At 45.3% G+C, this 17127-nt stretch overlaps 1 protein-coding gene across 1 annotated transcript in view; it reads left to right on the top strand.

Moving 5' to 3' along the window:
* The first annotated feature begins 2386 nt into the window (after nucleotides 1-2386).
* The window catches only part of zgc:158376 (uncharacterized protein LOC100101643 homolog), a 23595-nt gene continuing 8854 nt past the window's right edge, over nucleotides 2387-17127 (top strand). The window contains 8 exon segments of the mRNA XM_055152525.1: nucleotides 2387-2732; nucleotides 6189-6407; nucleotides 10292-10435; nucleotides 11962-12048; nucleotides 12750-13019; nucleotides 13447-13479; nucleotides 14178-14729; nucleotides 15500-15717. Coding sequence (XP_055008500.1) covers nucleotides 6204-6407; nucleotides 10292-10435; nucleotides 11962-12048; nucleotides 12750-13019; nucleotides 13447-13479; nucleotides 14178-14729; nucleotides 15500-15717 — 1508 coding nt within the window. The 5' untranslated portion in view covers nucleotides 2387-2732; nucleotides 6189-6203.

Raw genomic sequence — 17127 nt, forward strand, 5'->3', positions numbered from 1 at the left:
TTTGTTTCATTCACATGTTTGAGTAAATCTTTATTATGACTCTGTTACAGCTCCAAAGCTCCAAACGCTCTGTTCAACCTCATGATGTCATGAAGTGGTGGTTTCCAAGTTCTCAGCTCCTTTTCCCTTTAGTTCAGGAGAGATCAGCGACATGGGCACATAGAACATTTCATACTGTGGGGTTTCTCTGAGTTCATATGTAACTAAGGAAACATATAATGAAGACAATTTTTACCATTTCCATCTGTGTAGATGATATTTACCCAGAAGTCTGGGTACATTCAAAACCTGGGCCATAATATTAGAAGGACCGTCCATATAAATTAGAGTTTGAACATCATGAAATGTTAAATTAAAATGGTCAAATTGCATCCACTTCAAAATATCCAGCCAAAACCTTTGGGTCACTGAGTAACAGAAAAAGAGATGTTCTGTGGTTTCAGGGTTATGTGCAAAATACACACGGCTCCACTTCAAACTTGAATCTTTTCCTCAATGTTTCAGCAGAAGGATTTATGTTGTTTAAAATTTTGAATTGCATCTCTTTTATTTTGGGCAGGACCGGCCATTTCAAGAATTTATAATGTTTGTTTTCCACTTTAATTCTCCATCCATCCATTTTCTTCCTCTTATCCGGGGTCGGGTCTCGGGGGCAGCAGTCTGAGCAGGGCCTCCCACACTTCCTTCACCCCAGACACTTCCTCCAGCTCCTCCAGTGGGACCTGAGGTGTTCCCAGGCCAGTCCAGAGACATCGTCCCTCCAGTGTGTCCTGCCCGAGCCTCAACTGGCTCCTCTCCACGTGGAGGAGCAGCGGCTCTACTCCGAGCTCCTCCTGTGTGACTGAGCTCCTCACTCTGTCTCTAAGGGAGACGCCCAGACGCCCTGCGGAGGAAACTCATTTCGAGCGCTTGTATCTGCGATCTCGTCCTTTCGGTCACTACCCAGAGTCATGACCAGAGGTGAGAGGAGGAACAAAGACTGACCGGTAAATCGAGAGCTTCGCCTTTCGACTCAGCTCCTCTTCACCACAACGATACAGCGACCGCATCACTGCAGACGCTGCACCTGTCCACCTGTCAATCTCACGCTCCGTCCTCCCCTCACTCCAGAACAAGACCCTGACATACTTGAACTCCTCCACCTGCGACTTTAATTCTAGGATCAACTATTTTAATCTTGGATGGAGTCGCAAAATCTGAAAACAATTTGCCTTTTAATTCTTTTAAATCACCTTATTAGTACATTTCTTATCATTAACAGACAGTGTAGTGGAGTAACAGATTACATGTACCGCAGTTACGTAATCAGAGTACAAATTATGAGTAACTGTATTCAGTTACAGTTACTGTTTCAGTGAGTGGTAATTGGATTACAGTTACTTTGTTGAAATAAATGGATTACACGGCTGTATTTTCCTGTTTTCACATTTGGGGCTAAATCCCCCTTTTTTTTTCTGTAATTCCACTCATTGCCAGACACTAAACCAGGTCTAAAACCAGGTCCAAACAAGGTCTAAACCAGGTCTAAAACCAGGTCCAAACCAGGTCTAAAACCAGGTCTAAAACCAGGTCTAAAACCACGTCCAAATGAGGTCTAACCCAGGTCTAAAACCAGGTCCAAACCAGGTCTAAACCAGGTCTAAAACCAGGTCCAAACCAGGTCTAAAACCACGTCCAAACGAGGTCTAACCCAGGTCTAAAACCAAGTCTAAAACCACGTCCAAACCAGGTCTAACCCAGGTCTAAAACCAGGTCCAAACCAGGTCTAAACCAGGTCTAAAACCAGGTCTAAAACCAGGTCTAAAACCAGGTCTAAAACCACGTCCAAACCAGGTCTAACCCAGGTCTAAAACCAGGTCCAAACCAGGTCTAAACCAGGTCTAAAACCAAGTCTAAACCAGGACTAAAACCAGGTCTAAACCAGGACTAAAACCAGGACTAAACCAGGTCTAAAACAGGATTTAACAGGACTCAACCATGCTGCGTGGACCACGTCTTCTCCTCTTGTATCAATAATATTTTTAATTTGGTTCAGTAAAGTCTGGGCTTTTTATTTTCTTTTATCAAACAAAACTTCTTATGTGAAGATTTCCTCATCTTTGTTTCTCTACAGCAAATCAAGTAATCCAAAGTAATTCAGATTACATTACTCACTTTAAGTAATTTAATGGATTACGTTACAAACTACATTTTGGTGTGTGTAATCTGTAATCTGTAGGGGATTACATTTTAAAAGTCACTTTCCCAACACTGTTAACAGATATTTCATTCATTTTAGTTTGCATGAATTGCGCTCCTGATTCCTCTGGCAGTGTTTTGACCTCTCCTCCTGCGGCGCCGCCATGTTTGTAGTCCTGTAGAGTTTGTAGTCCAGTGCATCCCCGTCCAGCCCAGAGCCGCAGCAGCAGCAGCAGCAGCAGCAGCGGTGTGTGTGTATGTGTGTGTGTGCGCCCCGGGGCAGACAGGACGCCGTTTCCCCGCTGGACCTCGCACGGACAGCCGCTCTCGGTTCGCCCCCCGGTACCGGTGCGCTTCAAGCCCCGGCGGTTCGGGAAAAGCCTCGGAGCCGGGGGCGCTAACGGCGGCTAATGCTCGGCTAACAACATGGGAGCGCTGCATTGTACTGTGATGCTAACGGAGGCTAAGTGCTAACCGAAGGAAGAGCTGCGTGAAGAAATTACTGCCTAAAATTCTAATGAGCGTCTCAAGGGCATGCCACAGGAAATTAAAAGGTGAGTTTAACCCCCCGCACGTACGTTTCTGTCAATTCGGCGCTTTTAAAATATTCAACGGCCCCAAAAACGAGCCGAATGCGCGATGTGTTTATGTAATAATGAAGCGGACGTTAGCCTGTTAGCACGCTAGCGCCCTCCTCGCCGATCCGGAGTCTTGTGTGTTTCGCCGCGTTTCCTTCGCCCGCCGAAACGTCCCGAGGCTCGGAGCGGGAAGCTGACCCGCGCCCGTGGGAAATGCCCAGTCACGTTTTCGGCCGTGGCGGTTTTAGATCGGCGCGGCGGGGCGGAAACGTGCGGGATGCCGTTAGCCGTTAGCCGCTAGCCGCTGCTCCTCCTCCTCCTCCAGTATTGTTGGGATGCTAAAAAAAAAACCCTCTGCTGCTGCGATTTGACTGGGATTTCACAGATTGCGTTCGCTTTTCTAAACATATCACACGCCGTAGGTGAGTGAAAGCGCGCGGGTGGAGCTGGACACAGGTGATGATGAGGAGGTAAATGAGGGAAATGTGAGAGAATGAGGCTGGGGCATAAACAATGGAAGAGTGGATGGATGGATGGATGGATGGATGGAGGGATGGAGGGAGGACAGTGCGCAGGTGTCTCTGGGTCTGAGGAGTCTACAAACGCAAGGACTGGAAAGGGACGGGAAAGAAATGTGAAATTCTAAAGATTCTGAAGGACTGTCAAGGAATGTAAAAGACCGTAATGAACTGTAAAGAAACATAAAGGACTGTAAATAAATGTAGGAGACTGTAAAGGACTAAAAGACTGTAAAGGAAACTAAATAACTGTAAAGAAATGTAAAGTAAAGGACTGAAATGAACTGTAAAAGCCTGTCAAGTAATCTCAAGAAATGTAAAAAACTGTAACTAACTTTAGCAAAATATAAAGAACTGTAAAGAAATATAAAGGACTGTAAATAAATGTAGGAGACTGTAAAGGACTAAAAGACTGTCAAGGAATTTAAAGGACTGTAAAGAAATGTAAAAGACTAAATAAATGTAGGAGACTGTCAAGGAATCTAAATAACTGTAAAGAAATGTAAAGGACAGTAAAGAAATGTCAAGGACTGTCAGTGAATGTAAATGACTGTAAAAGAAATATAAAAACTGTAACGGACTCGAACAATATACAAAGGCCTGTAAAGAAATGTAGAAGACTGAGGAAAGGGAAAGAACTGTAATGAACTGTAAAGGACTGTAAAGAAATGTAGAAGACTAAAGAAATGTAAAGGACTGAAATGAACTGTAAAAGACTGTCAAGCAATCTCAAGAAATGTTTAAAAAAAACCTGTAACTGACTGTAATGGAATATAAAGAACTGTAAAGAGATGTACAAGACTAAAGAAATGTAAAGGACTGTAACGAAATGTAAAGAAATGTAGAAGACTGTAAAAGAAATGTAAAAACTGTAAAGCAATTTAAAAGATATATAAAGAACTGTAAAGAAATGTAAAAAAAAAAAAAAAACTGTACAGGACTGTAACAAACTGTGAAGTACAGTAAAGAAATATAAAAACTGTAAAGTAGAAGAAAGGTAAACAACTGTGATGAACAGTAAAGGACTGTAAAGAACAGTAAAGGAATGTAAAAAAAAAAAAAAAACTGTAATTGACTGTAACGAAATATAAAGGACTGTAATGAAATGTAAAAACTGTAAAGAAATGTAAAGGAATAAACAAATGTAAAGGACTGTAAAATGTAGAAGACAGTAAAGGACTGTAAAGAACAGTACAGAAATGTAAAAAAAAAAAAAATGTAAAAAAAAATGTAAAGGACTGTAATGAACTGTAAAAGACTGTCAAGCAATCTAAAGAAATGTAAAAAAAAAAAAAAACTGTAACGAAATGTAAAGAAATGTAAAAGATTGTAAAGGAATCTAAATTACTGAAAAGGACAGTAATGAAATATAAAGGACTGTAAAGAAATGTAGAAGACTATAAAGAAATGTAAAGGACTGTAAAATACTGTAAAGGTCAGTAAAGAAATGTAAAGGACTGTAACAAAATATAAAGGACTTAATGAACTGTAGAAGACTGTAAAGAAATGTAAACAAAAACTGTAAAGGACTGTGGACTGTAAAGAAATGTAGACGACTGTAAAGGACTGTAACGAAATGTAAAGGACTGTAAAGAACTGTTAAAGACTGTAAAGAAATGTAACAGATTGTAAAGAAGTGTAAAGGACCGTAAAAGACTCCAGGGTTTAGGACACATGGACACGAGTCCGTTTTATCATATCCCTGTAGAATGTCAATAATTGGGCAGATTTAGATTAGATTTTTATATTGAGTTGTTTTTTTTATTATTATTATGTTTTGCAATAGAGTGGAGTATTAACTATAACAAGTACGACTATTAACATTTGTGCTTTATCGGGACCGGTCGACTTCAATCTACTGATACAAAACTGTACTGCGATGAATGACTGTGTGTAAAGTTCTCACGCTGGAACAGGAACGCAGGAAAATCCAACATTTTTAAATAGACAAAGCATTAAGAGGCCTGAGCTGCCACACAGAAACAACAGAAGTGTACAACTCTAACCTCATCACAACAAAATGAACAACGATCTCTGACTTCTGGAAAGAAAATGTGCACACTGTAAATCCTGAGCTCCAAAATACAGTGAAATATTTACAATCAATATAGTAATTATCATGTTACGTGAGTCATTACCCATAAAAGTGTAACTGTAATGTTCTGGACAGAATGTTTAAATATAAATATTTACATTTTACTCTTTTACAAATTGTATGAGAAGTATTATTAGACTTAGATTTAGACTGACTTTATTGTTTCTTTCCCTTTCCCAAATAAAACATTCAAAATAAGTAATGAAAATAAGAAGAGACTGGAGTCAAACGCACAGGCAGAAAAACTATAAATGCAAGTGAACAAATAAAAATATAGAAATGTAGTAAATCTATCACATCTGCTCTGAATCTGTTGTAGCTCCACAGTGCAAACAGAATCTGTGAGATCACGTTCAGAGCATTTACATGTCGTGGGTGTGTCTGAGTAACTCTGGTTAAAACAGTGTGATTTTCCTGGAGCTACATTTCCATTTTCTCATGATTCATGTTTTTTTCTATTCCCGTTTTAGAGGTAAATAAAGTCTCTTCTACAAGACACACTTCACTGTGATTGTTTAAATCACTGGAGTGTAAAATATTATTGTTTATCTCAGTATTTGTCTGTAGGTGTTTGCTGGAAATGTGATTATAGTGATGAAGGAGTTCACTTTTATTTGTCTCTGTGAGTGTGAGTCTGGAGGAGCAGAGGCCGTGAGCTCTGCTGTTTTTTTATATTAACATGTGTGTATTTTGTATATTAACGTGTGTATTTTGTATATTAACGTGTGTGTATTTTCTATATTAACATGTGTGTATTTTGTATATTAACGTGTGTGTATTTTGTATATTAACGTGTGTGTTTGTGTGTTGTGTCCGTAGCTGACCGGGGGGGTGATGTCCGGCGCTAAGGGCCCTCCGGTGGGGGCGGGGGGCGTGGGGGGCGGAGCAGGCGGAGCACGCAGACGCAGGACCCGCTGCAGACGGTGCCAGGCCTGTCTGCGCACAGAGTGTGGAGAGTGTCACTTCTGCAAAGACATGAAGAAGTTTGGAGGACCAGGAAGGATGAAGCAGTCGTGTCTGCTGCGACAGTGCACCGCGGTGAGAACCAAAATACTAACATATTTATGTATATTTAATACTGTATACATATAACACACACACCGCGGTGAGAATGACTGAATTTATGTGGATTTAATACTGTGTACAGAAAACACACACCTGTCTGCACCGCTGTGAGAATACACAAATATATATATATATGTGTATATAATAGGGATGGGCAGGATTATTCGATTAATGGATAATTGATCATTAAGAATTTCATCTATGTTTGTGTGTGTCGTGACCAAACAGGTGTGTACATGTGTCTCTGCATCAGAAGGAGCGAGACACAAACAGTGGGTCAGTCTGTAACGAACCGAAGCACAAATGTGGATTTAACCAGGATTTGTAGAAGAAATTCCACACTTTCCGTTGCGTTGGGACAAGTGTGAGTCCATGTGCACAGTGGATAAAGCAGCACATATGTTTCTGTGTCCAGTGGGAAAAAGTTTTTCCAGGTGAGAGTCGCTCAATGTGGATGACGAGGCCCCGCCCCCCTCCCCCCGTACGCTGTCCTGGTTTTGACAAACACAAATCTGGTCACACTGACCTGTATTCACCTGAGTCATGTCTTTTAATCCAACACAAGTTGAACCACATCAGCGACACAAGAGCTGGAGTTTTATCTTCACTTAGTTTATGTAAATTAGTGATGTGGTTTTAAGTTTTGTTTCTGTGAGATTTGAACAAAACTGAATTAAACACATTATAATGTCAAACAGCTGATGTGGATCTAGAGTCGTTATGTTTATATGTCGTAAAGTTGAATTTATTGATGCAGATTAGTGCAGATAGTAATAATAATGATGATCATTTTAATAGAAAAACGTTCATGATTAATTGATAATCGATCGTTAATTCTTCCGACGATCGATTAAGAAAATGACATCGAATGCCCATCCCTAGTATATAAACTGTATACATGTAACACACACTATATATGAGTATAATACTATACATATGTAACACACACACCTGTCTGCACCAGAGAGACTGATTTATCAAATCAATATTTACACTTTTTACTAGAGCCCGACCGATATGGATATTTGCTGTGGCCGATATGAAACTGATATAATGGGAGTTGGAGCTGCCGATATAATCGCCGATATATTTAGTGATGTAAAAATTCACTGTAAATGTTGAATTGTTTAAAAAACTTAGGTTTGGCTCTGGTGGATTTTAAATTGGGTTTATTTAGGCAACATTTATTGTTATTCTGCCTCTTTACATCATATTTACAGACAGTAGGTTGGTTTAATGGCATTTTTGCATCACATTCTAGACACTCGTGATGGGGATTCCAGTTCTTTTTAGAGAACCGGCTCTTTTGGCTCGGCTCACTAAAAGCTGCTGGTTCTTTTGGCTCCCAAGTGGCTCTTCAGATTGTTTTGTTGCAAGCAGGACTAAAGCAGGTCTAAAGCAGGACTGAATCAGGACTGAACCAGGTCTAAACCAGGACTGAAAAAGGACTAAACCGGGACTTATTTATTTTATGCAAAACTACAGCCAAATATGCTCCTTTTTTTATCCTATGCAAATATCTCAAAGTTTCATTTTCAGCCGCTGCCGCTGTCAAACCACGAGTCTGCAGGCGGCGTGAAGAGAAAAAAAGTGAGAAAGAGAAAACACGGCTCCCAATAAGGATCAGGCTCCCGTCGTTCGCTTCAAAGAGTCGGCTCTAAGAGTCATTTCGTTCGCGACCGACCCATAACTAGTAAAGAAACAATCGCTATTAGCCTTTAGCCGTAAATACGTGCGCGCCGCGGTAATTAATTATATGCGCAAATGTCATAATTCACACCTCTATTCACAGCTCATTTACATATCAGTGCAGGTCCAGTAGCAAATATACGACCAATATAATCACTTTACAATATGCCAATAGAAAACAGTGTGTTTATGTGCGGGAGCTACAGCAGCTAACCCATAACAAATGACAAAAACTAGCTTCAAAGTCGACATATTTCCAACACTCACCGCTCACACAGGCTCCTCCCACATCACAAATCTGCACTAATAAATGTCCTTTTAATCCAGACTCAAACCGATTGTCCGTAAAAAGAATATAATCTCAGTGTTGCGCACGGCTGCGGGTGTAAACAAACACACGTGAATGATGCGACTCTGTGGTGTGTTCAGGGACAGTACGGACACACACAGACAAATGACTCCGTAGATAAATACTGATGCGGAGCCACATATTAGGACATTTATCTGTCTGTAAATTGGATTAAATGAACAGAATGTAGAGAGTCTAAGATTTATAACGACGTATCACATGCCCACGTGAAATATCGGCCCCTATCAGCAAGCATATTGGCCGATAGCTGATATGCCTCCAGGTGCCCATATCAGCCGATAATATCGGTCAACCGATATATCGGTCGGGCTCTACTTTTTACCGTATCGACCTTAAATCTCAAGCACAAACTGATGTTTAGTTTTGGTCGATCTGCTGCATAAAGTTTATCTGAACACTTGATTGTGAAAAGATGAGAAGCTCTTCACTGTAACACACCAACATGTGAGGGGGTCAGAAGTGTTGAAAATCAAACACTAATCGACTAAAATGAGAATCAAAACTACAGACTCATTTTTGTCAGGTTTGGATCCTTAAAAAGCCTCATTGACAGAACAGAGCAGAACGTTTCCTGAATGTGTTTAGAACATTCTGGAGCCGGATCAGAAGAAGTGTAAGAGACAGAGACTAAAATATACACATGGACCTGGTTTAGACCTGGTTTAGACCTGGTTTAGACCTGGTTTAGACCTGGCCCACTGAGGGACACATGGGAATAGAAGAGAAAGTGTTTTATTGTGGTGGTGGTTTGGGGCTCAGTATTGACTCAGTGTTGATTCTTCTGTGTTCAGTTTGATTCTGTTCGTGTCGTTTAACACACAGGATCATAATGACAATAATATTCTCATTACAGTAGAATAATAGAAGGTAAAAGTGTGAGCTGGATCCTCTTGAAGCCTGTGCTCTGAGGTGAGATGGGCTTCATTTCGAGGAGCATCAGAAACAAACATGGAGCTGTTTCCATGGTAACCGCGCACTGGTTTCACTTAGAGATGATGTCATAGGATCAGTGCCTCTGCAGCGTCGTTATTTCACTGGAGTTTACACGCATCCACATACAAACGCGTCCGTGGGAGGCGCTTCTTTTCTTTTACACCATTCTGCTCTCGCTGCTCCAAACAAACACAAACCAAACGCCAAACACCCTGTTCATGTGTGAGGGAAATGCCTCCGTCCTGAGCTGAACAGTGCTGCGAGGATCATTCCTTTGTCAGAAGACGGAGGATCAGTGCCACAGCTTGAGCTAATCACATGTTCTCCACAAACGACTCCTGCCAATGAATACTGCACTGAAATAAGATCCTCCTTTTGGTTTTGTTTTCACTGTTCAGTTTCACTGTTTCCTTTGATTCAGCAAAAATCAGGGTTTAGGCCTTTAAAGGTTCTGCTCTAAAAACTGGACTTTTGGATCTTTCTCTTATTCTGACGTTGTTCCTCATCACAAACCTGCCTGAAGAGGTTTTAGAGTCATGCATATCTGAGTAATCTAGTGATCTCTCCTGGGCCTTATTCAAACCCTCCTTATGGTCAGCAGTACGAGTCTGTACGAGGCTCCGCCCCCCTGCTCCCACATGACAGTTCTCCTTAAAAACACAAAAACACGACACAAACCTGAACACAACAACATGACAAACCTGATGTTTGTGCAGGAGTTTCACACTATCACACACACTCATTGTGTGTGTGATAGTGCTCTGAAGGGGGAGGGACTTAGCACAGAGAGCAGAGGGAGGGGACACTCAGAGCATCATAATGAAAGTGAAACTTGTAAACCCTGTGATTCTGTTGCCTCCTGCAGCCGGTCCTGCCCCACACGGCCGTGTGTCTGGTCTGTGGAGAGGCGGGTAAAGAGGACACAGTGGACGACCCTGACGACAAGTTCAGCCTGTGCCTCATGGAGTGCACCATCTGCAACGAGATCATCCACCCCAGCTGCTTAAAGGTACAGACACACTGCACCACCAAAACACCACCAAAACGCCACAAAACACAACCAGATAAGATCATCCACCCCAACTGCTTAAAGGTACGAACACACCACTCCCTAAACATGACCAAAACACCACAAAAACACCACCAAACACCAACAAAATACAACCAGGTAAGATCATCCACCCCAGCTGCTTAAAGGTATGAACATACTGCAGAAACACCAACAAAATATGACCAAAACATGTTCAAAACACCACCAGAACACCACCACCACACCACCACAACACCACCACAACACCACCACCACACCACCACACACAACACCACACCACACCACCACCACCAACACCACCACACACCACCACACACACCACCACACACCACCACACCACCACAAACCACACAACAACACCACACAACACCACCAGAACACCACCACCACACCACCACAAACCACCACACACACCACCACAACACACACAACCACCACAACACCACCAGAACACCACCAACACCACCAGAACACCACCATTGCACCACCAGAACACCACCATTGCACCACCAGAACACCACCATTGCACCACCATTGCACCACCAGAACACCAGCAGAACACCACCAGAACACAACCATTGCACCACCAGAACACCACCACCACACCACCACAACACCACCACCACACCACCACCAGAACACCACCACACCACAGAACACCAGCAGAACACCACCAGAACACAACCATTGCACCACCAGAACACCACCACAACACCACCACAACACCACCACCAGACACCACCACCAGAACACCACCAGAACACCAGCAGAACACCACCACAACACAACCATTGCACCAGCAGAACACCAGCAGAACACCACCAGAACACCACCACAACACCACCACCACAACACCACCACAACACCAGCAGAACACCACCAGAACACAACCATTGCACCAGCAGAACACCAGCAGAACACCACCACAACACCACCACAACACCACCAGAACCACCAGAACACCACCACAACACCACCACAACACCACCAACACCACCACACCACCACAACACCACCAACACCACCACAACACCACCAGAACACCAGCAGAACACCAGCAGAACACCACCAGAACACCACCACAACACCACCACAACACCAACACCACAACACCACCACAACACCACCAGAACACCACCAGAACACAACCATTGCACCACCAGAACACCACCACACCACCAGAACCACCACCACCACAACACCACCACACCACACCACCACACAACACCACCAGAACACCACCACACACAACACCACACAACACCACCACAACACCACCAGAACACCACCAGAACACCTCTACACACAGGAGGTGGTTCACCAAGAGGTCTGATGGTGCATGTGATGGTGATGGTGCACGTGATGGTGCACGTGATGGTGCACGTGATGGTGCACGTGATGGTGCACGTGATGGTGCACGTGATGGTGCACGTGATGGTGCACGTTGGACTAACCTGCTTTCTGTGTGTGTGTGTATTGTTCAGATGGGAAAAGCTGAAGGCATCATCAACGACGAGATCCCCAACTGTTGGGAGTGTCCCAAGTGCCACAAGGAGGGAAAGACCAGCAAAGTGAGTCCTACACACACAACACACACATATATACAACACGCACAACGCACACACAACACACACACATACACACAACCCACGCACATACAAACATATACAACGGCAAAGTGAGTCCTCGTACTCGTGTTTATATTTTACGCTCATACTCGTGTTTATATGTTTACGCTCGTACTCGTGTTTATATTTTTACACTCGTACGCGTGTTTATATTTTACGTTTGTACTCGTTTTTATATTTTACACTTGTACTCGTGTTTATATTTTCTGCTTGTACTCGTGTTTATATTTTCTGCTTGTACTCGTGTTTATATTTTTTCGTTCGTACTGGTGTTTATATTTTACACTCGTACTCGTGTTTATATTTTACACTCGTACTCGTGTTTATATTTTACGCTCGTACTCGTGTTTATATTTTTACGCTCGTACTCGTGTTTATATTTTTTTGTTCATACTCGTGTTTATATTTTCTGCTCGTACTCGTGTTTATATTTTCTGCTTGTACTCGTGTTTATGTTTTTTCGTTCATACTGGTGTTTATATTTTACACTCGTACTCGTGTTTATATTTTACGCTTGTACTCGTGTTTATATTTTACACTCGTACTCGTGTTTATATTTTACACTCGTACTCGTGTTTATATTTTACGCTCATACTCTTGATTATATTTTACGATCATGTTGATCTTTTCTCGTGTGGCTCCAGGACCAGACCGACGGTTCGGGGAAACGCCGCCTGGACAACGGCGAGGTCGGACGCTGGAAGATCACAGACGACCCTCCGCCCAAGAAGAAGGCGCCCCCTTCAGGAGAGGAGGTGTCCCGCGGCGGCGACAGCCGAGCGGAGGGGGGGAGGGGGTCGGAGGTCAGAGGGGGGGAGGGCAGGTCGACGGAGGGAAGAGCCGAGGGGCGGAGCAACGACGGCCACAAGAGGAAGAAGGAGAAAGAACCGGCGCCAGACAGCGGCAAGAAGAAGGTGAGAACATGGACGCCATCTTTGAACTGTCTGTGGTCTAACACTGACAGAACATAGACGCCATCTTTGAACTGTCTGTGGTTTAACACTGACAGAACACAGACGCCATCTTTGAACTGTCTGTGGTCTAACACTGACAGAACATAGACGCCATCTTTGAACTGTCTGTGGTTTAACACTGACAGAACACAGACGCCATCTTTGTACTGTCTGTGGTTTAATATTGACAACACGGACGCCATCTTTGAACTGTCCTTTTCATCATTACTACACTGAATTAAACTTTGATTTACAAATAAAGTTTTGACGAGTCGACTGCAGTAACAGTTCTGTCTATAAACACTAAACATCTGCTGCAGAACATCGAGACTGAAAATAAATGGATTTAATTTTAAACGTGACTGAAAATTTTGTCTTTTTGTTTCAGATCAAAGGAAATCATGAGAAACGCCTCAAAAAGGTCAGAACTGAACCAGGACTAAGACCGGGACTAAGACCAGGACTAAACCGGGACTAAACTGGGACTGAACCAGGGCTACAGCAAGACTAAAGCAGACCAGGACTAGACCAGGACTAGACTGGGACTAGATCGGGACTAGACCGGGACTAGACCGGGACTAGACCGGGACTAGACCGGGACTAGACCGGGACTAGACAGAAACTAGACCGAGACTAGACCGGGACTAGACCGGGACTAGACCGGGACTAGACCGAGACTAGACCGAGACTAGACCGAGACTAGACCGGGACTAGACCGGGACTAGACCGAGACTAGACCGAGACTAAACTGGGACTGACCAGACTAGACCGGGACTAGACTAGACCGGGACTAGGACTAGACCGAGACTAGACCGGGACTAGACCGAGACTAGACCGGGACTAGACCGGGACTAGACCGGGATTAGACCGGGATTAGACCGGGATTAGACCGGGACTAGACCGGGACTAGACCGGTACTAAACTGGGACTGAACCAGGACTACAGCAAGACTAAAGCAGACCAGGACTAGACTGGGACTAGATCGGGACTAGACCGGGACTAGACCGGGACTAGACCGAGACTAGACCGGGACTAGACTGAGACTAGACCGGGACTAGACCGGGACTAGACCGGGACTATCCCCTGATGCCCTAACCGCAGGTCTCTGGTTCTCCGCAGAAGCCGAAGTCAGAGGAGAACGGTTCCGGTTCTGGTCCGGGTTCTGGGGGCGGGGCTCAGGCCTCGTCTCAGTCGGGCTCGGGGGGCGGGGGCTCGGGGGGCGGAGCCTCGGGTTCGTCCAATCAGGACCAGAGGTCGCACCAGCGCGAGAAGCTGGAGCGGTTCAAACGGATGTGTCTGCTGGAGCGACGCCTCTCCTCCTCCTCCTCCTCTTCCTCCTCCGAGTCCGACTCCAGCGACTCCGACAGCGACGCGGCCAATCAGAGAGCCCCGAGCCCGCCCACCTCGCCCTTCAGCCCCGCCCACAGAGACCGCAAACACAGCGAGCGCGAGAAAGAGCGAGAGCGCGAGAAAGAGAGGGAGAAGGAGAGAGAGAAGGAGCGAGAGAAGGAGAGGGAGAGACGACTGGCCGAGCTCGGGTTCAGCGCCAGCGACGAATCAGACGACACGACGGGCGGGCGCGGCGACGACGGCGAGGAGAGGGAGGAGCCTAAGAGGAGGGGGGAGGGGCTAACGCTCAAGAGGAAGACCATGGAGACGGACGAAGACGAGGTGAGTTTCAGTTTAAAGAGAGTTACAGTAAAAACAAGAAAAACACAAGAAAAAAAAACAAAAAAACACAAGATGTCCCCAGAGATGATCCCCTCGTGTCCTCGGGTCTTGGTGTTCTCATGTTCTTGTTTCCTTGTTTCCTCGTCTCCCTGTTTCCTCGTCTCCTTGTTTCCTTGTGTCCACCTGTTCTTGTATCCTCATATTCTTGTCTTCTCGTGTCCTTGTGTCCTCGTGTTCTTGTCTTCTCGTGTTCTTGACTTCTCGTGTCCTGGTGTTCTTGTGTTCTTGTGTCCTTGTGTCCTCGTGTCCTGGTGTTCTTGTGTCCTTGTGTCCTCGTGTTCTCTTGTCCTTGTGTCCTCGTGTTCTTGTCTTCTCGTGTCCTCATGTCCTTGTGTTCTTGTGTCCTCGTGTTCTTGTCTTCTCGTGTCCTTGTGTCCTCGTGTTCTTGTCTTCTCGTGTCCTTGTGTCCTCGTGTCCTTGGTGTCCTCGTGTTCTTGTGTTCTCGTGTCCTTGTGTTCTTGTCTTCTCGTGTCCTTGTGTCCTCGTGTCCTTGTGTCCTCGTGTCCTCGTGTCCTCGTGTCCTCGTGTCCTTGTGTCCTTGTGTCCTCGTGTCCTCGTGTCCTTGTGTCCTTCCTCTGCTTTGAGGAGAACAGAGGTTTTTAAACACTGAATGCATCTTATTATAAATTCATCGTTTCCTCGTCCTTTTTTCTGCATGAATACTTCTAGAGTTTCCGTGTTTAAATGTTTCCGTGTCGTGTTGTTTTCAGGAGGAGCGCAGAGACAGGAAGTCGTCCCTCCCCTCTCCGCTCTCGTCCAATCAGATGTCAGCGTCCGGACCGCACGACGTGTTCGTGTCGAAGCAGCGCAACAACGGCGCCGACTCCAGGAACGGTCGCCGCGGCGCCGGAGCGGGCGGAGAGAAGGAGAACTCGACCAATCACAGGCACAGTACGGCCTCGGGGGGCGGGACCAAGGCCAACGCCAGGTAACCAATCAGAGCACAGCGTCGGTCTGCGCCTGCGTCTGCGCACGGTCTGAAAACGACAAAAACAGAAACGAGAAAAACACGAAACCTGGTGTTTGTTTTTGAGCAGAACGTGTCTCAGAACAGAGAGAAACGTTTGACCTGCTGCAGTTCACATCAGTCTGTGGATTCTGGTCAAACACGTTTATTTGGACAAAGTCATTCAAAAATATATTAAAATCACAAAACAAACAAACCAGAACATAAATAATCATCATGAAATTCAAAAGAGAGACAGACTTTAAATGAGAGAAGAGTGCGGAATGAAAAAATAAAAACAGAGTCACAGAGACCTGAACCTCAAACTCTGACTCCACAAGTTTAGTCCAGACTCTGGTGCCAGCTAGAGACCGGGACTAAACCAGGACTAAACCAGGACTAGAGCGGGACTAGAGCGGGACTAGAGAGGACTAGAGGAGGACTAGAGGAGGACTAGAACAGGACTAGAGGAGGACTAGAGGAGGACTAGAGGAGGACTAGAGGAGGACTAGAGGAGGACTAGAGGGGACTAGAGGGGGACTAGAGGACTAGGGACTAGAGGAGGACTAGAGGAGGACTAGAGGAGGACTAGAGGACTAGAGGAGGACTAGAGGAGGACTAGAGGAGGACTAGAGGAGGACTAGAGGAGGACTAGAGGAGGACTAGAGGAGGACTAGAGCGGGACTAGAGGAGGACTAGAGCGGGACTAGAGGGGGGACTAGAGGAGGACTAGAGGAGGACTAGAGCAGGACTAGAGGAGGACTAGAGGCAGGACTAGAGCAGGACTAGAGGAGGACTAGAGCAGGACTAGAGGAGGACTAGAGGAGGACTAGAGGAGGACTAGAGGAGGACTAGAGGAGGACTAGAGCAGGACTAGAGGAGGACTAGAGCAGGACTAGAGGAGGACTAGAGGAGGACTAGAGGAGGACTAGAGCGGGACTAGAGGGGGACTAGAGGAGGACTAGAGGAGGACTAGAGGAGGACTAGAGCAGAACTAGAGGAGGACTAGAGGACTAGAGGAGGACTAGAGCGGGACTAGAGGAGGACTAGAGGGGGACTAGAGGGGGACTAGAGGGGACTAGAGGAGGACTAGAGGGAGGACTAGAGGAGGACTAGAGGCAGGACTAGAGAGAGAGGACTAGAGGAGGACTAGAGGAGGACTAGAGGAGGACTAGAGGAGGACTAGAGGACTAGAGGGGGACTAGAGGGGGACTAGAGAGGGAGGACTAGAGGAGGACTAGAGGGAGGACTAGAGGAGGACTAGAGCAGGACTAGAGGAGGACTAGAGGAGGACTAGAGGAGGACTAGAGGAGGACTAGAGGAGGACTAGAGGAGGACTAGAGGAGGACTAGAGCGGGACTAGAGGGGGACTAGAGGGGGACTAGAACGGGA

The sequence above is a fragment of the Boleophthalmus pectinirostris genome, unplaced genomic scaffold, assembly GCF_026225935.1.
Source record: "Boleophthalmus pectinirostris isolate CB_2022bp ecotype Guang Dong unplaced genomic scaffold, ASM2622593v1 HiC_scaffold_17, whole genome shotgun sequence".
NCBI classification, from domain to species: domain Eukaryota; kingdom Metazoa; phylum Chordata; class Actinopteri; order Gobiiformes; family Gobiidae; genus Boleophthalmus; species Boleophthalmus pectinirostris.